Raw genomic sequence first — 20,746 nt, 5'->3', positions numbered from 1 at the left:
TTGTAACTTATTATATTTATAATATATATTATACGTTTAAAGTAATAATTTTGTTATATACATGAAGTTAATAATAATACATGAATAAATAATATTAAAATAATATAAAACCAAATAATTAAACAGTATAATATATACTAAATGATATGTAATGAGATAGAAATAGCAATAAATAAATAACAAATAAATAGTAAAATAAATAAAATTAAATTAAAATAAAATAAATAAATATATATTGATTTGAGCACATATGCCTGTTTAACTATATGTCATCATACAGAGGTTGAACCATTAGACATTAGTTGCTTATCACTGTCACACACTGCTATTTCTTATAAACATGCTGCAATTGTTGGCTTTGCGACTTGTTACATTCCACCTCCTGTTGTTGGTATTTGTAAATAAATGTTAATACATAGTAGGTGCTGCGTATTGCAGATGCTATTGTTGCGTTTTTCTTTTCTGACACCAGTTGTTACGTTATTTTCTTCCTTCACGTTCGTACGGGGTTCGTAGATTTGGAGTGAATAACGACGACACTTGATGAAATATCGAAACACACTTTATTTACCAATATTAATCAGATAGCTCCAAAATCACTTTTACAGTCGTCGAAATGTTATAAACACGCTGACACGTTCAGCGACACAGCCTTCACACATTCAGGCAATAATGGTGGAGACAGCTTTACTGCAAAGCATGCGACATGCGACGGAGAACGTGGGCATCATCCCTCTACCAATACGGTTAATCGGTATAGCGCCACGTCCACCTTTATCTATTGCCTAGATAAATGATACATAAAAACATACGGTGGCTACAGATAGACTGTGCAAAAGATACATATATATTCAGATGCCTAAATACATCTTACGTAGGAACATGGGGTGCATGAGATGTATAAGGGGATATTCATAAGAACATATCTAAGGTGACACACATTGGGTGACGTACACATACTTATGAATATAAGATATATAGGAGCAGAATCAGTTACATGTTACAGGATGTTGTGAGATATATGATACAAGATGCTGTGGATACAGATATATGCAGATGCCAAGATACATAATACGAGATGCAGAGTGATATAAGTGGCAGGATTCATGGTAGAAGGTGCGAAATAAGATGCATGATACAGGGTTATGCGAGATATATGTTACAATATGCAGAAGATACAAATATTGGCAGCTGCCAAGATGCATGATACGTAGAACTTAAGGTGAGGTAGATACATAAGGTGACAAATATAAGGACATGCATAAGGTGACATACACATACTTAATAAAAGAAGGTTCAAAATAGGTTACATATTAACGGATGATACGAGATATATGATAATTATTACAGGAAGATACGAGAAATATGATATATATTACACGATACAAGATATTTGTTAAAACGTGCAAGGTTGCATTTTTTAACATAGGTTATGTAGTGCAGGATGTTGCAAGATATATGATACAAGGTGCAGAAGATACTAATATAAGCAGATACCAAGATGCATGATACATAATACATATTAAAGGATGATACGGGATATATCAAACATATTACAGGATGATACGAGATATTTGTTAAACATACAGGGTTGCATTTTACAACATAGGTTACGTATTGCAGGATGTTACAAGGTGCAGAAGATACTAATATAGGCAGATACCAAGATCCAAGATACATGATACATGGTGCAGAATATGTTACATGCTACAAGATGATACGAGATTATATATGTAGATGCTGGGATACATGATACTGGATCCAGAATAAGTTACATAACTAAGATTTTGCGAGATATATGATACTAGGTGCTGGAAATACAAATTTATGCTAATGCCAGGATACTTGATACAAGGTGCATGATAAGTTGAATGAATAAGTTACATGATAGAGGATAATACGAGATAATATATGCGGATGTCAGAATACATGATACAGGGTGTTGAATAGTTTGCATGATACAGGATGATACGAAATAAATGATATAAGGTACAGAAGATATAAATATATGCAGATACAGATAATGCTAATTCCATTGTATAGTTCAGTTAGTTAACCTAATACAGATAATTGGCATAAAACAGTTTCGTTAAATAATACTTGTATATACATGCAATAGGACTATCAGTGTTGTACAAACATTCAATATTATTCAAGAATATTCAAAGATTCAAACATTAGATACTGGTGCCAGTCACTAAATCGCTATTTGTCTATTGTGGCAGTCTGTGATTTAGCTAAGTTTGGCACAGGTCCATATTTAGTCCTGCCAGTTTGCCCATTAAGAGCCCGATTTTTCTGACCAGGTGCCTTTGTTTTATTAAAAACTTATAGAAGGCTTGTCGATTTGTGGACGGGAAGTTGACGTGAAGCTCTTCTGTAAAGGGACAAGATGTTAGGTAGTGCTCCGGAGAGCCAGTCTGTCCACAGGTGCACTGACTGGTATGGCTTATGTCGAATCTGTTGAAATATTCTGGAAATGGTCCATGACCCGCAATGTTCCTGGTGGTATCCACGTAGCTGATGTGGAAATGAGCCCGTCTCCCAGTTTCGCTATTGTCCCATGTCTGCTGCCATAGCCCAATTGCCTTAAACGCATAACTCTTCAGGAATGTCCTCTTCAGCATAGTCCTCTTCAGGAATGAGACACGCCATGGGATGTCAATTTGTAAATCGGTAATTCCTGTAGCTGCTTCTTTGGCGAGATGGTCTGCCAATTCATTACCGTGGTAGCCGGTATGCGCTTTTATTCATTCCAATTTGGTACGGAGAGATGGATTTTTCCGCAGGTCTTCTTAGACACCTTGTATTATGCAGGAAGGATGGTCTGGATTTCCTATTGCATACAGAGATGAGAGGCTGTCGGTTTTGACAGTAGCGTTGCGGATGTTGTGGACTGCAAGTAGCGAATTGCTTTCGCAATCGTCACTGCTTCTCCCTAAAATACGCTATTATTTTGCCGCAGCTGTCCCTTCCATTGGTCTTTTATTGTACCTTGTTGCATAACTACAAACGCACTTCCCACTCTTTTGTCAATCTTCGAACCATCTGTGTAGATGGTGTGCTGTGCAGGATGGTGAGTCGTAGTGGGATTGATGGTAATATTTACTCCCGTGCCTTTGACCGCTGGATGGACGCTGAACTGGCAGCTGTTGGCTTCGTAATCTTCCGGATGGTAATTGACTTCATCAAAAAAACTGGTCGTTTCAGTTGCAATACGAATTGTCTTGCTTCCTCCTCTTCGACACGAATGTGTAGAGGAAGGAGACTAGCGAGCACGTTAATGGCGTCTGAGGAGGTCGTACGGTAAGCTCTGGTGATACCCAATGCAAAGGGTCTTTGTATGGTGTAAAGGTGTTTTATGTTCCTACCTTGCATTGGGTGAGTCCAAACAGCAGCTGCGTAAGTAACGATTTTTTCCACCACGGTAATGAAAAAAATCTCTTGGATGTGGGGATGTAGACCCCATTTATGACCATAGAATAGCCGTATCTGTTTTGCTATGGATATTGTCTTGAGTTTGATATCCTGGATGTGTGTAATCCAGGTCATCTTATAGTCAAACGTTAGACCCAGATACTTCAGTTGGTTAACTATCTGTATCCTCTGTCCATTGATCTTAATTGTGGGTCTTCTTATAAGAGATCCTCCCTTTTTGGGGATTAACAGAATCTTCGACTTGTGTTCTGCAATTTGCAGTTTAAGTTAATGCATAGGACGTGGAATAGTTGACATACCTCGTTACAGTTGTTTTGTAACTCATCTCTAGTCCAACCTTTTACTATTAATGTCGCATCATCAGCATATGCGTAAATCTGGATGTGCGCTGGCCATGTTGCTGATAGAACTTCGTTAAAAGTCAAATTCCACAGATGTGGGCCCGCGCCCGACCCCTGCGGACATCCTCTTGTCTGCTTCTGCTCTAATGTCCCTGCGTTATGGATTGCCAGGAGTCTTCTATCCTGTAGGTAGTTGCAAATGATCTTATACAAGTTGCTCGGGCATTGTGCCTTTCGCAGAGCCTGTTTGATAGCCGGCCACCATGGTGTATCGAACGCTCACTGCAAAGCAGCAGAGTACAGTTCTCGGAACTCCACGTACTCTCGAGACTCTCCACGCTACAACTCGCGATGCACTCGACGACACACAGGGCACGGCTCTCGACTCTTCGGTTCAGTCGTTCCCGGAGCTCAACACGCTCTCTCGACGATGCACTAACCGCGATACACTACGAGAGTCTTTCGATGCACTGGACGACCCACTCGGCGGCACTCATTGCCCGGCTGTCAACTCGATCGACTCCGCACGGCTCGCTAGATGAGGCATATTCTCTGAGACACACTGACTGCGGACCAGAAGGGTTTATATAGCTTTCGGCTTGTGTTCGAGAACATTCTGGGCTAAACCGGTAAGAATTCGTTCCAGAAGGTTCTCCATCCGTCCATGGTATATCGCCAATTTCGTCACCAAATGGTCGATTTCACGCCAAATGTGGCAACCCTGCCTTCCTTTGCCTTTTTATGGTAACCCTAAAACTGCTTTGCGGGGAAGCTATCTTACCGCGCCTGTACATTTCGTAACAATATGTTGTAATTATTGCTTTCATATAATTTGTTACATAGAAAGTTGCGTGTTAGATGAACACTTTGTTCTTACCAATGAAGTGCCGCGCAGTACTGGTAATACATTCTGTTCTATACAATACATGTAGTTGCAAAACACGACCGTGATTGAATTGGAATGCATGTAACATAAAAGTTTTCAGTAAATTCCAATTATAAGATTTGTCCTTAAAGTAGTGCCAATTAGTACTGCAGTGTCAGTTGAGCATTATTTAGATTGAATATTAAATTATTTAGATGCCGTGTTATGTACCTAATTATTATATTTGATGCATTGCCAGTTGATTTGTTATGCTATGATGTCTTGTTCGATTTTGCATAGATCTGTACCGAATTCCGATAATATGGTTATAATTGATGTGACTTGCTTCACTATCCCGATATCTTCTATCCCGATAAGGCGAGACATCACATAATTTTGATCACCTAACAAAAATTATTAGAGTTTGGATGAAAAGTGCTGCCACGCGTATCATACTCTACTCGCCTGATCTTGTGCTGAGAGATTTTTAGTTGTTTTGCTCTCTTCAAAATAGATTTCATGGTATAGCATTCAGTTCAGACAAGGCTTTAAATTAGCACCCTGTTCAACTTTTCGTTGATAAAGCTAGGTACTTTTGTGAATGAGGAATTACGAAGCTCATTAAAAGAAAGCAAACAGTTATCAAACAAAATGGGCAATATGCTATTGACTGTTCATTGTTCTTTATAAAGGACCTTTGAAACACACAGAAAAATGAGTCATGACGTTTCAGACAATCTCTTACACAATTTAATCATTAGTTGCATCATCATAAATGACCATTTACAATCACACTGTGTCGTCTTCCTGTTCTTTTAAAATTTGTTTTTTCTCGCCATGTTTTGTCTAGCAGAGTTCCTTCTTACACTTTTCTTTGTGTAAATCTAATAAATGTTTTTTACACGTAAACTGCGAGTTGTCACTTTCATTGTCCTACACGAATGCGCAGTAACATTCACAAAGACATCATGCGGACATATGTGATCGACAGAATTTTTATATTTACATAAATGGCGATATTGGATCGGTCCTGGGCTGAAGACAATCTGTATATGCTTAAACTATTTTAGAAGATTCAAGACGTAACATTTATTCGTAGACGCATCCTACACTTCAATATTCTCATGTAATATGTGTGTGGGATAACCTTCTGTTAAATTATATGCTTTTGGATGCTGACAGTGAATGATGAATATCGGAAACTTTTAATTCGATGGTGACAACTGCGCGACTATGACGTGATGTTAAAATCCTTGATATACTGGCAGAGAAATGATAGATGTCCTTCTCTGCTTTATTATTTTGCAACCAAGCTGACAAATAAGTCAGAAATACAGCGATGTACAACTGTGTTTTGAGATTTTTCACACTATGGTCGATGTTATATCAATGGCTGAAGTCGAATTTCTGTGCGTAGAGAGTTGCAAGTTTTAAATTGGCGAAACACTTATTTCAGTAAGAAACGTAGTATCGTTTTAGTAATATTTATACTTGGCATGGCTTTTGCTGTGGGGTAGGCTCACCGGCGGCCGAACGGTAAAGTCGCTGAACACTGGTAGTTCGGTCCGAGGTTCGAATTCCGCGAACGGGCTGGCTGCATGGGTGTTTTCGTGGTTTTCCCCATGTGTAACGTGTATACGAGCCAGTTTCCCTTAGAAAGTCCTCCACGAAGGCATCCCTCCCTTTAGACAGATAGCCCTCGAGGCTTTGCCGTAATTAAATAACCTAATTTGCCGTGGGGTTTCTGACGAACTCTTAAACCGACCCTGTATAAATTTATATATAAAAAGAAACATTATAGGCTAAAAATTAAAAACAAATTTTTTTAAACCCATCCGGTGCTATTTCTGCAAGATTGAAGTAAAATAAATTTAAAGCATCTAAATAATATTGTTGAGGAATAGCCTTGCTTTGATTCCAATTTAATACTAACTTTAGATGCTTTTAAGTTTAATTTATATGTAACGTAGAGACCTAAATTTGCCTTCTTATCACTTTTCAATGTAAAACGTAGTTTCACTGCACGCAGTTTTATTTTCATTCATACCATTCATTTTAAACACTTCAAAATTATTTGTTGAAATATTTCTCAGTTTTGGATTTGTTTCCGAATTCATCAAAACAAAACTTGAGAGTGAACATAAATAAATGCCATAAAATTAAACCTGGAACTTCTGAATATATTTTTCATTCATTTACCAAATATAAAGAAGAATGTCCTTTCTGGTTTTCAAGGTTACAATTTCGCATCTCTTTATTTCCTCAGCTATGTGGTCCCGCCCAGCTTGGTTTTTGAACTGCATATTTGCTTTTCTTTTCAGCCAGGCTGCGTCAACACGACGGAAATGGACATCAAGAAAGCGTGCCGAATGAACAAACCTTTCAAAAGTGCCAAGGTAAGTCACGATACCTTAGTTTTCACATCTTTGAAGAATATCAATATTTATGAATACTCCTGCTTTTGAAATGTGCTACTGAAAATGGACACGCATTTAGAAATTATGACATTTCAAGTCATACGTGTACCGGGTGATTAATAGTTCCGCTTACTCTAATAGTTATGGAAGCCAACTTCCGTATTAGGAGGATATCTTTGCAATTTGTTTTACACGAAAATTTCTGCTGACTTGTAATGTATCCGATACTAATTCTTGACATTCTGGAGAATTTTGAAGTTACCTGGCAAGATCAGTAACACATGAAGCGTTAAATTCACTAGAAATTGGATGAAGATTTAGAATTATGGCATCCTACATCGTGCATACTGGTTGATATTGTTAGAATACGACATTCAAACTAAAACTAAGCTCAGTGGCGCAACAGCCCTAGTGGGCCAAGACCTGCAGTGACCGATACCTGCTTTCTTGACCGTGAGCCCCGGAATGCATGAGCATATGCCCTGGACAAATGGTCAGTTTGTCGCAGGACTCCCGGTGTTTAGTCCCCAAGCGAACTTGGTACTATTTTATCGATCCACTCAAGGGATGAAAAGCAGAGTCGACCCTGCCCAGCCCGGGTATCGAGCCCCGGACCTGTGGTGCTGCTGCGCAATGCGATAGTTACTGCACTACCGGGCTATATGACATTCTATTTTACATTAATTTTGTAACATTTTATTTAGTTGATAAACTATCGAGTTCAAATATCGTACACACACTGCTTGTAGATACCAATACAATGTGATGAAGTAATTTTTTCGTAATTCGATTTAGATTATTTTTAATTTAATGAAGCGGTTTTTCGCACATACCTTCGTTTAAAGAACAAACTGATTTTGGGACGAATTTTCCAAAATCGTTAGATATTTTCATCTATTCGACGTTTAATAATTTCTAAATTTCAACATCTGAAAATGTGTCTTCTATAAAATTTTTAAACTTTCACAGATTACAGAACAAAGTCTTCGCCCTCTTTTAGAACAAGAATGAAAAATATATGTTAATTGGGCAATTTCTACACTTTTTAGCTGAAAGGAGAGTTAGCTCAGAAGCGCTATCGGTCTCAAACGGCATTTTGTGTTGCATCACTTAAATCCGATGTATTACTTTTCAAACTGTTGCCACCGAATATTATCACCCCGTATTGAATTTTAAGAAACTAAATAATGAAGTCATCAAATTTTGAGTAATATAATCCTCCATCCGAACATGGGCACACTGAAGCCCGAATTTGGAATCTGGAATTTGTTTTATTGTCTATTTCATATTTTGTAAAACTTAATATTTGTTTTGTAACAAATTTTTGGTTAAAAAAATTAAGAGTTTCAAAATGAGCCCTGACAACACTTTAAGGAATAAAGCATTTTTATCTCCAGCGCGAGGTTGTCTATCGGAAGTCTGAAGATACACTGTTTTTAAATATTTTTAGCCCAAAATGTCGTTAGCCCAAATGCTCTCGAAACGTATATGTGCCTGTAAATGAAAAAAAAAAATCTGTTTGAGAGTAATATAAATATATATTTAAAAATATGTTCAGAAACGTTTAAGCAGAAGGGGGAAATGCCTATAAATGCAATCTTTCTTCCCCTTTCCTTATAGATAGATAGAAAGTGTATTAATTCTGCAGCTTTCTAGATTTTTTATGACAATACAGTGTGGTGAAAGAATTTCTTTCCAAAAAATTAAATGTTTATTAAAAACTTAATGCTGAAATGATTTTTCACAGTAATCTTCGTTTAACGAACAAACTAAAAAATTTTAAATTTTGCATTTTTGCGCCATCGGACATAATGGGAAAAAAATTATTTAAATGAAGTTTATGCGAAATTTCAACGTAATTTTTTATTTTTTGTAAAAATGGCTCAATGTTTTTTGATTATTTGCTGTAACAGAATTGTTGGAAGTAAAAGACTGATTATACAATGTCAAGAAATGATTTTTCATCTGAGAATTTGATTCATAATGTGTCATTGAGACTCAAAAGATGAAAATAAACAAGCAAAAAATAAAATAAAAATAAAAATTGTTATAGACTAAGCTTTTATGTACAAGTCATAATTTAATTAATGAATTAAAAGTGTGAAAATAATTTTCATATATTTTAATGGGAAGAAGAGATTAAATAACTGTCTTTATAAAATTCATCTGCAGTTTTATATCATGAATAATAAAAGATTTGGAGCCTAAATAATGAAACCTAATAATAGAGTTGCATTTTTAAAAAGTGCAAGCCATCAGCTTCATAAATTTGTCAGAGGCACTTCACCTCCTCATGATATAAAATTCCTAGACGAATTTTATCAAAGAATTATTTAATCTCTTGTTCCCATTTAATTGGATATATGATAAATTAATTTTCTATTTTCAGTTCATTAATTATGTTATTAGTTTAAGTTAAAAGCATATTTTATAAAATATTTATTTATTTATTTATTACTTCGACGAACTGAGTGAATTAATCATATTTCAAACAGGCAAAAAATATTTCCGCGCATTTTGAAGTAAACTTTCAAGTCTTTGTTTTAGCTTGAGAAAAAAATTTTTTCTTTTCACAGACGATTACTGAAATTTTATCGTATACCGAATAAAGTTATTGTGTTCACAGAAGCATGGCAAAAATATCTTAAAAAGATAGATGAATTATTTTAATTAAAAATTTCTTATCTATAAATCACATATCAATCACGGGTCGTCTAAAATAAATCTATATTAAGCATAGGTTGGATTAATTAACTGAAATAAAAAATAAGATTGTCTATAATATTTATTATTCTCAATATTTGCTTGCAGAAAAAAAAAATAAAGATTTGTGTATAGAAAAAACTGGGGAAGGTAAAATGCTAAATTCGGAATTAGAACTGACATATTATAAAAGAAATTTCAAAATAAATAATTTTTTTCTCTTTTGGAAAAGAAATTAATCATCTAGAACTACCTTTTTTTTTCTTTCTGTTTGGGCTTCGAAAGATAAACGAAAAGTACTGATTAAAATGGAGCTTTAGAAAATTTAATTCGTTTCTTTAACGCGTTAATTATCTATACTATTAAAATCTGTGTGCCTCTGTCTGTTTGTGTGTTTGTAACATCATCTCCTCGGGAACGGCTGGGTGTAGAGCTTAGCGGAAGGTACCGTTGGATTCAGAATGCCCGTGGCTCGCCGGATTGACCATCGGCATCTTCGTGCGACTTTAATTAGCCGAGATATTAATTAAAAACTGCTTACGTTTTGCACTTTCTTTCACGGGTTTCCCCTATTTTAGGGATTTGGCCGAGTGCCAAATTCGTTTTTCTCGAATATCTCCGGAACGGCTCCGAGTTGCGATTCGAAACGCATATCCCCGCATTTGAAAAAAATCAACGAATCCATCGATACCGGTCCCAACTTCGTACGACAATAATCGGCGGAGTTATTAAATAAAAACTGCGAAAACGTTATTTCATTTTTCGGAGTGGCAACCGTCTCGGAATTAGCTGAGATAAAATTGCTTTTTCGAAAGCGCCGGGGGGATGACAATTGCTTCCGCTCGAGATTTGTGCTGGCGAAAGGTCACGTGTCAATTTCTTTTTTCTTAAATATCTATGGAACGGCGCTGAGTTGGAATTCGAGGCAGGTGTCTGCGGATTCCAAAAAATTCTACGAATCCAATGATACCATTCTCATCTTCGTAGGGTGTTAATCAGCTGAAATATTAATTAAAAACTGTGAAAACGCTAATTTTCGGGCTCATTTTTCCGATTGCAACAGTTTCTTGAATCGCCGCAGATACAAATCAAGGTTATATTCTAAAGTTGAATAAAGCACGCGATTGCATGTTACCTAACTGTATTTTAAAAATATTTCGTTAATGTAGGCATTTTAAATAAACAGCTGCTTTTCACAATTTTTTTTTAATTTCAGGTTAGGATGATTGTCACGTTAATTCTTTTATTGATATTGAATAAAAGTTATTATATTACATTAAATTTAAATGATGACGTTCTTGAAGTTGTACAACTTTAATCAGCTGGGATATTAATTACAAAATCTGAAAAAGCTATTTTTTAAAAATATGTTGTTATTTTTTTAATAATAAATTTGATTTTTTGGAATAATATATTTTTTTATGTTATTAGATACGTGCACTTAATTTAGATATTATCTTTTAATGCAAATGATATTTTAAATAAGTTCGCACCAATAAAAATTAAATTCACACTTTTTTTTTTTTTTTTTTTAGATTAAAGATTTTTCTTTGCTCCTTTGAGATGGTATACGGTAACTTTCGAATCCCGGTGAGCAGGCAGGCTACACTCATGTTTTTTTGTGATTTTACGCATATCTGTTGTGTATGCAGTGTCTTCTGGATGCATAAATGAATAAAGCTGAACTCTGGTAGTTCGGTCCTAATTTCGAATCCCGGCGGACGGGCTGGGTCCATGGGTGTTTGCGTGATTTTACGCATGTGCCTCGTGTACGCAGCATCTTCTGGATGCATAAGTGAATAAAGCGGCCGAAATTCGCTCAAAACCTCTGATTACTGGTAGTTCGGTCCAACTTTCGAATCCAAGCGACCGTGTTGGCTCAATGTGTGTTTTCGGGATTTTTCGCATGTGTAACGTGTATGCGGTATCTTCTGCATGCATACTTGAATAAAGCGGGAGCAGCCCGCGCAAAACTACAGAACACTGGTAGTTCGGTCCAACTTTCGAATTCCGGGGTACTGTACATAAAATTTGGTCGCATACGTGAATACAGCGCGCGGATACCGGGTAAAACCGCTGAACACTGGTAGTTCGGTCAAACATTCGAATCTCTGCGAGCGGGCTGGCTGCATGGGTGTTTTCCTGATTTTCCGCATGTGTATAGTGTATAAAGTGATTTCTGGATGCATATGTGATAAAAGTGGGCGCAGCCTGCTCAAAACCTCTTAACGCTGGTAGTTCGATCCAACTTTCGGTGTCGGCGAACGAGCTGGCTCCCCGGGTGTTTTCTTGCTTTAACTCATGTGTATCGTTTATGCAGTATCCTCTCCATGCTTATGTGTATAAAGCGGGCGCAGCCCGCTCCACAAAATCGCTGAACACTGGTATTTCGGTCCTACTTTCGAATTCCGGGGTACTGTATATAAAATTTGGATGCATACGTGAATACAGCGCTCGGATACCGGGTAAAACCGCTGAACACTGGTAGTTCGCTCAAACTTTCGAATCTCGGCGAGCGGGCTGGCTGCATGGGTGTTTTCGTGATTGTTCGCATGTGTATCGTTTATAAAGTATCTCATGGATGCATACGTGAATAAAGCGGGCACAGAATACTGGTAATGCGGTTCTGGTAATGCGGTAATTTCGAATCCCGACGAACTGGCTGGCTCCATGGGTGTTTTCGTGATTTTACGCATGTGTATAGTGTATGGAGTATCTTCTGGGTGTATATGTGAATAAAGCGGGCAGAGCCCGCGCAAAGCCACATAACACTGGTAATCCGGTCCAACTTTCGAATACCGGCGAAGAGGCAGGCTCCATGTTTGTTTTCGTGATTTTACGCATGTGTATCGTTTATGCACCATTTTCAGCATGCATACGTGAATAAAGCGGGCACAGCACGCGCAAAATCGCTGAAAAATTGTATTTCGGTCCAACTTTCGAATCGGCAGCGGGCTGGCTGGAGGGGTGTTTTCGTGATTTTACGCATGTGTACGGTGTACGCAGTATCTTTTGCATGCACACCTGAACACTGTTTTGGGCGGGCTCCCGCCCAAAAGCGCTGAACACTGGTATTTCGGTCCAAATTTCGAATACCCGCGAAAGGGCTGGAAGCATGGGTGTTTTCGTGATTTTCCGCATATGTATAGTGTATGCGGTAACTTCTGGATGCATAGGTGAAAAAAGCGGGGGAAGCCCGCGGAATGCCGCTAAAAATGGTAGTTCGGTTCAACTTTTCAATACCGGCCAAATTTAACATAGGATATCTTTTAAAAACGAACAATGATAAGCGGGCTTCAGCCCGCTCAGCTGGCGGGCTTGCCCGCTAGTCTATACTCTTAAAATCTGTGTGCCTCTGTCTGTTTGTTTGTGTGTTTGTAACATCATCTCCTCGGGAACGGCTGGGTGTAGAGCTTAGCGGAAGGTACCGTTGGATTCGGAATTCCCGTGGCTCGCCGGATTGACCATCGGCATCTTCGTGCGACTTTAATTAGCCGAGATATTAATTAAAAACTGATTTTCTCCCTACATTTCCCTACGTTTTGCACTTTCTTTCACGGGTTTCCCCTATTTTAGGGATTTGGCCGAGTGCCAAATTCGTTTTTCTCGAATATCTCCGGAACGGCTCCGAGTTGCGATTCGAAACGCATATCCCCGTATTCGAAAAAATCAACGAATCCATCGATACCGGTCCCATCTTCGTACGACAATAATCGGCGGAGTTATTAATTAAAAACTGCGAAAACGTTATTTCATTTTTCGGAGTGGCAACTGTCTCGGAATTAGCTGAGATAAAATTGCTTTTTCGAAAGTGCCGGGGGGGGCAATTGCTTCCGTTTCAGATTTGTGCTGGCGAAAGGTCACGTGTCAATTTCTTTTTTTCCAAATATCTATGGAACGGCACTGATTTGGAATTCGAGACAGGTATCGCCGGATTCGAAAAAATTCTCGGAACGCATTGATACCATTCTCATCTTCGTACGACTTTAATCAGCTGAGGTATTAATTAAAAACTGTGAAAACGCCAATTTTCGCGCTCATTTTTCCGATTGCAACAGTTTCTTGAATCGGAGATAAAAATCAAGGTTAATATTCTGAAGTTAAATAAAGCATGCGATAGCATGTTAACTCACTATATTTTGAAAATATTTCGTTAATGTAGGTATTTTAAATAAACTGCTGCTTTTTGCAATTTTTTTATGTCTGGTTGGGATAATTGCCGCGATAGGTTATTTCCACGTTATTTCTTTTATTGATATTGTGTAAAAGTCGTGATATTACATTAAATTTAAATGATGACGTTCTTGAAATTGTGCAACTTTAATTAGCTGAGATATTAATTAAATAAACCTGAAAGCGATGTTTTTTTAAATATGTTATTATTTTTTGAATAATAAATTATTTTTATCGAATAATATATTTTTCACGGTTTTAGATACGTAGACTTAATTTACATATCCTTTTTGAATTTAAATGATATTGTAAATTAGTTGGCAGCAATAATAATTATTTTTATTTTTTTTAGAATTAAAATTTCTTAATTAAAATTTAATTGAATATTAGCTTTATACGAATAGAGAATATTTGTTAAACTCAAATGTCACTCCTTGCAGCAATGGTGCAAGAGAATTATTTAAATTGAATTTACGTATATTCTTGTGAAACGATTTTGTTGTAAATTTGTGCGGATTCTCTCACAGTTTAAAAAAAAATGAATTTTCATAACGAATCTACTCTTGGAATAATAAACCGGAAAATATTCGTGATTATATTTCGTACAAGGGCCCATTAGCGGCTGAGTCGCTGAGCAAGAAAGCTAAAATTATTTAATGTTTTGCTTCCTATTTTTTAAAGATCTATTCATATTTAAAAATTAATAACTTTTCTTCTAATTAACTTACGGACTTGAAATCCCGGAAAACGGTCTGGCTCCATGGGTGTTTTCGATGAAAAACCGATGAAACCGATGAACACTGGTAGTTCGGTCCAACTTTTGAATCCCGGCGAGCAGGCAGGCTACACGGGTGTTTTTGTGATTTTACGCATGTGTAATGTTTATGCAATGTCTTCTGCATGCATAAGTGAATAAAGCGGGCGTCAAAGTCACTGAATACTGGTAGTTCGGTGCAATTTTCGAACCCCGGCGAACGGGCTGGCTGCATGCGTGATTTCGTGATTTTCCGCATGTATATAGTATATTCAGTATCTTCTGGATGCACACATGAATAAAGAGTGCGCAGCCCGCTAAAAACCGCTGAACACTGGTAGTTCGGTCCAACTTTCAAATCTCAGCCAGCAGGCAGTTTACACGGGTGTTTTTGTGATTTTACACATCTGTATCGTGTATGCAGTATCTTCTAGATACATAAATGAATAAAGCGGGCGTAGCCCGAGCAAGAAAGCTGAACACTGGTAGTTCGCTCCAACTTACGAGTCCCGGCGAGCAGGCTGTTTGCATGGGTGTTTTCATGGTTTTCCATACGTGTATTGTGTATGCAGTGTCTTCTGGTTACATATGTGCATAAAGCGGGCGCAGCCCGCCCAAAACCGATGAACACTGGTAGTTCGGTCCCACTTTCGAATCCCAGCGAGCAGGCAGGCTACACGGGTGTTTTTGTGATTTTACGCATGTGTATCGTGTATGCAATGTCTTCTGTATGCAAAAGTGAAAAAAGCGGGCGTCAAAGTCACTGAACACTGGTAGTTCGGTCCAACTTTCGAATCCCGACGAACGGGCTGGCTGCATGGGTGCTTTCGTGATTTTCCGGATGTATATAGTATATTCAGTATCTTCTGGATGCATACATGAGTAAAGAGGGCGCAGCCCTCTCAAAACCGCTGAACACTGGTAGTAGATCCAACTTTCGAGTCACGGCGAGCAGGTAGGTTACACGGGTGTTTTTGTGATTTTACACATCTGTATCGTGTATGCAGTGTCTTCTAGGTGCATAAATGAATAAAGCGGGCGTAAGAAAACTGAACACTGGTAGTTCGCTCCAACATACGAGTCCGGCGAACAGGCTGTTGCATGGGTGTTTTCATGATTTTCCGCATGTGTGTCGTGTATGCAGTGTCTTCTGGATACATATGTGCATAAAGCGGGCGCATCTAGCCCAAAACCGATGAACACTGGTAGTTCGGTCCAACTTTCGAATCCCGGCGAGCAGGCAGGCTACACGGGTGTTTTTGTGGTTTTACGCATGTGTATCGTATATGCAATGTCTTCTGCATGCATAAGTGAATAAAGTGGGCGCAGCCCGCGCAAGAAAGCTGAACACTGGTAGTTCGGTCCAACTTACGAGTCCCGGCGAGCAGGCTAGACGCATGTGTGGTTTCGTGATTTTCCGCATGTATATAGTATATTTAGTATCTTCTGGATGCATACATGAACAAAGAGGGAGCAGCCAGCTGAAAACCGCTGAACACTGGTAGTTCGGTTCGATTCCGACGAACGGGCTGTCCAACTTTCGAATAAAGGCAAATAACAGCGGGCTTCAGCCCGCTCAGCTGGCGGGCTTGCCCGCTAGTCTATACTATTAAAATCTGTGTGCCTCTGTCTGTTTGTGTGTTTGTAACATCATCTTCTCAAGAACGGCTGGGTGTAGAGCTTAGCGGAAGGTACCGTTGGATTCAGAATGCCCGTGGCTCGCCGGATTGACCATCGGCCTCTTCGTGCGACTTTAATTAGCCGAGATATTAATTAAAAACTGCTTTTTCCCCTACGTTTCCCTACGTTTTGCACTTTCTTTCACGGGTTTCCCCTATTTTAGGGATTTGGCCGAGTGCCAAATTCGTTTTTCTCGAATATCTGCGGAACGGCTCCGAGTTGGGATTCGAAACGCATATCCCCGCATTCGAAAAAAATCAACGAATCCATCGATACCGGTCCCATCTTCGTACGACAATAATCGGCGGAGTTATTAATTAAAAACTGCGAAAACGTTATTTCATTTTTCGGAGTGGCAACCGTCTCGGAATTAGCTGAGATAAAATTGCCTTTTCGAAAGCGCCGGGGGGATGACAATTGCTTCCGCTCGAGATTTGTGCTGGCGAAAGGTCACGTGTCAATTTCTTTTTTCTTAAATATCTATGGAACGGCGCTGAGTTGGAATTCGAGGCAGGTGTCTGCGGATTCCAAAAAATTCTACGAATCCAATGATACCATTCTCATCTTCGTAGGACGTTAATCAGCTGAGATATTAATTAAAAACTGTGAAAACGCTAATTTTCGGGCTCATTTTTCCGATTGCAACAGTTTCTTGAATCGCCGCAGATACAAATCAAGGTTATATTCTAAAGTTGAATAAAGCACGCGATTGCATGTTACCTAACTGTATTTAAAAAATATTTCGTTAATGTAGGCATTTTAAATAAACAGCTGTTTTTCACAATTTTTTTTAATTTCAGGTTAGGATGATTGTCACGTTAATTCTTTTATTGATATTGAATAAAAGTTATTATATTACATTAAATTTAAATGATGACGTTCTTGAAGTTGTACAACTTTAATCAGCTGGGATATTAATTAAAAAATCTGAAAAAGCTATTTTTTAAAAATATGTTGTTATTTTTTTAATAATAAATTTGATTTTTTGGAATAATATATTTTTTTATGTTATTAGATACGTGCACTTAATTTAGATATTATCTTTTAATGCAAATGATATTTTAAATAAGTTCGCACCAATAAAAATTAAATTCACACTTTTTTTTATGTTATTAGATACGTGCACTTAATTTAGATATTATCTTTTAATGCAAATGATATTTTAAATAAGTTCGCACCAATAAAAATTAAATTCACACTTTTTTTTTTTTTTTAGATTAAAGATTTTTCTTTGCTCCTTTGAGATGGTATACGGTAACTTTCGAATCCCGGTGAGCAGGCAGGCTACACTCATGTTTTTTGTGATTTTACGCATATCTGTTGTGTATGCAGTGTCTTCTGGATGCATAAATGAATAAAGCTGAACTCTGGTAGTTCGGTCCTAATTTCGAATCCCGGCGAACGGGCTGGGTCCATGGGTGTTTGCGTGATTTTACGCATGTGCCTCGTGTACGCAGCATCTTCTGGATGCATAAGTGAATAAAGCGGCCGAAATTCGCTCAAAATCTCTGATTACTGGTAGTTCGGTCCAACTTTCGAATCCAAGCGACCGTGTTGGCTCAATGTGTGTTTTCGGGATTTTTCGCATGTGTAACGTGTATGCGGTATCTTCTGCATGCATACTTGAATAAAGCGGGAGCAGCCCGCGCAAAACTACAGAACACTGGTAGTTCGGTCCAACTTTCGAATTCCGGTGTACTGTACATAAAATTTGGTCGCATACGTGAATACAGCGCGCGGATACCGGGTAAAACCGCTGAACACTGGTAGTTCGGTCAAACATTCGAATCTCTGCGAGCGGGCTAGCTGCATGGGTGTTTTCCTGATTTTCCGCATGTGTATAGTGTATAAAGTGATTTCTGGATGCATATGTGATAAAAGTGGGCGCAGCCTGCTCAAAACCTCTTAACGCTGGTAGTTCGATCCAACTTTCGGTGTCGGCGAACGAGCTGGCTCCCCGGGTGTTTTCTTGCTTTAACTCATGTGTATCGTTTATGCAGTATCCTCTCCATGCTTATGTGTATAAAGCTGGCGCAGCCCGCTCCACAAAATCGCTGAACACTGGTATTTCGGTCCTACTTTCGAATTCCGGGTTACTGTATATAAAATTTGGATGCATACGTGAATACAGCGCTCGGATACCGGGTAAAACCGCTGAACACTGGTAGTTCGCTCAAACTTTCGAATCTCGGCGAGCGGGCTGGCTGCATGGGTCTTTTCGTGATTGTTCGCATGTGTATCGTTTATAAAGTATCTCATGGATGCATACGTGAATAAAGCGGGCACAGAATACTGGTAATGCGGTTCTGGTAATGCGGTAATTTCGAATCCCGACGAACTGGCTGGCTCCATGGGTGTTTTCGTGATTTTACGCATGTGTATAGTGTATGGAGTATCTTCTGGGTGTATATGTGAATAAAGCGGGCAGAGCCCGCGCAAAGCCACATAACACTGGTAATTCGGTCCAACTTTCGAATACCGGCGAACAGGCAGGCTCCATGTTTGTTTTCGTGATTTTACGCATGTGTATCGTTTATGCACCATCTTCAGCATGCATACGTGAATAAAGCGGGCACAGCACGCGCAAAATCGCTGAAAAATTGTATTTCGGTCCAACTTTCGAATCGGCAGCGGGCTGGCTGGAGGGGTGTTTTCGTGATTTTACGCATGTGTACGGTGTACGCAGTATCTTTTGCATGCACACCTGAACACTGTTTTGGGCGGGCTCCCGCCCAAAAGCGCTGAACACTGGTATTTCGGTCCAAATTTCGAATACCCGCGAAAGGGCTGGAAGCATGGGTGTTTTCGTGATTTTCCGCATATGTATAGCGTATGCGGTAACTTCTGGATGCATAGGTGAAAAAAGCGGGGGAAGCCCGCGGAATGCCGCTAAAAAATGGTAGTTCGGTTCAACTTTTCAATACCGGCCAAATTTAACATAGGATATCTTTTAAAAACGAACAATGATAAGCGGGCTTCAGCCCGCTCAGCTGGCGGGCTTGCCCCATACGTGAATACAGCGCGCGGATACCGGGTAAAACCGCTGAACACTGGTAGTTCGGTCAAACATTCGAATCTCTGCGAGCGGGCTGGCTGCATGGGTGTTTTCCTGATTTTCCGCATGTGTATAGTGTATAAAGTGATTTCTGGATGCATATGTGATAAAAGTGGGCGCAGCCTGCTCAAAACCTCTTAACGCTGGTAGTTCGATCCAACTTTCGGTGTCGGCGAACGAGCTGGCTCCCCGGGTGTTTTCTTGCTTTAACTCATGTGTATCGTTTATGCAGTATCCTCTCCATGCTTATGTGTATAAAGCGGGCGCAGCCCGGTCCACAAAATCGCTGAACACTGGTATTTCGGTCCTACTTTCGAATTCCGGGGTACTGTATATAAAATTTGGATGCATACGTGAATACAGCGCTCGGATACCGGGTAAAACCGCTGAACACTGGTAGTTCGCTCAAACTTTCGAATCTCGGCGAGCGGGCTGGCTGCATGGGTGTTTTCGTGATTGTTCGCATGTGTATCGTTTATAAAGTATCTCATGGATGCATACGTGAATAAAGCGGGCACAGAATACTGGTAATGCGGTTCTGGTAATGCGGTAATTTCGAATCCCGACGAACTGGCTGGCTCCATGGGTGTTTTCGTGATTTTACGCATGTGTATAGTGTATGGAGTATCTTCTGGGCGTATATGTGAATAAAGCGGGCAGAGCCCGCGCAAAGCCACATAACACTGGTAATTCGGTCCAACTTTCGAATACCGGCGAACAGGCAGGCTCCATGTTTGTTTTCGTGATTTTACGCATGTGTATCGTTTATGCACCATCTTCAGCATGCATACGTGAATAAAGCGGGCACAGCACGCGCAAAATCGCTGAAAAATTGTATTTCGGTCCAACTTTCGAATCGGCAGCGGGCTGGCTGGAGGGGTGTTTTCGTGATTTTACGCATGTGTACGGTGTACGCAGTATCTTTTGCATGCACACCTGAACACTGTTTTGGGCGGGCTCCCGCCCAAAAGCGCTGAACACTGGTATTTCGGTCCAAATTTCGAATACCCGCGAAAGGGCTGGAAGCATGGGTGTTTTCGTGATTTTCCGCATATGTATAGCGTATGCGGTAACTTCTGGATGCATAGGTGAAAAAAGCGGGGGAAGCCCGCGGAATGCCGCTAAAAAATGGTAGTTCGGTTCAACTTTTCAATACCGGCCAAATTTAACATAGGATATCTTTTAAAAACGAACAATGATAAGCGGGCTTCAGCCCGCTCGGCTGGCGGGCCTGCCCGCTAGTCTATACTATTAAAATCTGTGTGCCTCTGTCTGTTTGTGTGTTTGTAACATCATCTTCTCAAGAACGGCTGGGTGTAG

General features: G+C 39.2%; 1 protein-coding gene across 1 annotated transcript in view; it reads left to right on the top strand.

Moving 5' to 3' along the window:
* Positions 1-20,746, top strand: part of LOC118193625 (regulator of G protein signaling 7-like) — a 280,378-nt gene that overhangs the window by 174,995 nt on the left and 84,637 nt on the right. The window contains exon 8 of the mRNA XM_085823737.1: positions 6,966-7,040. Coding sequence (XP_085679863.1) covers positions 6,966-7,040 — 75 coding nt within the window. The remainder of the gene's footprint in view (positions 1-6,965; positions 7,041-20,746) is intronic.

This window comes from Stegodyphus dumicola, chromosome 9 (assembly GCF_044657685.1).
Source record: "Stegodyphus dumicola isolate Sdum_Otavi_A_Nest chromosome 9, ASM4465768v1".
Lineage (NCBI taxonomy): Eukaryota > Metazoa > Arthropoda > Arachnida > Araneae > Eresidae > Stegodyphus > Stegodyphus dumicola.
Note: the sequence above shows the minus strand (reverse complement) of the source record. Positions and strands in the feature narration are given on the sequence as shown.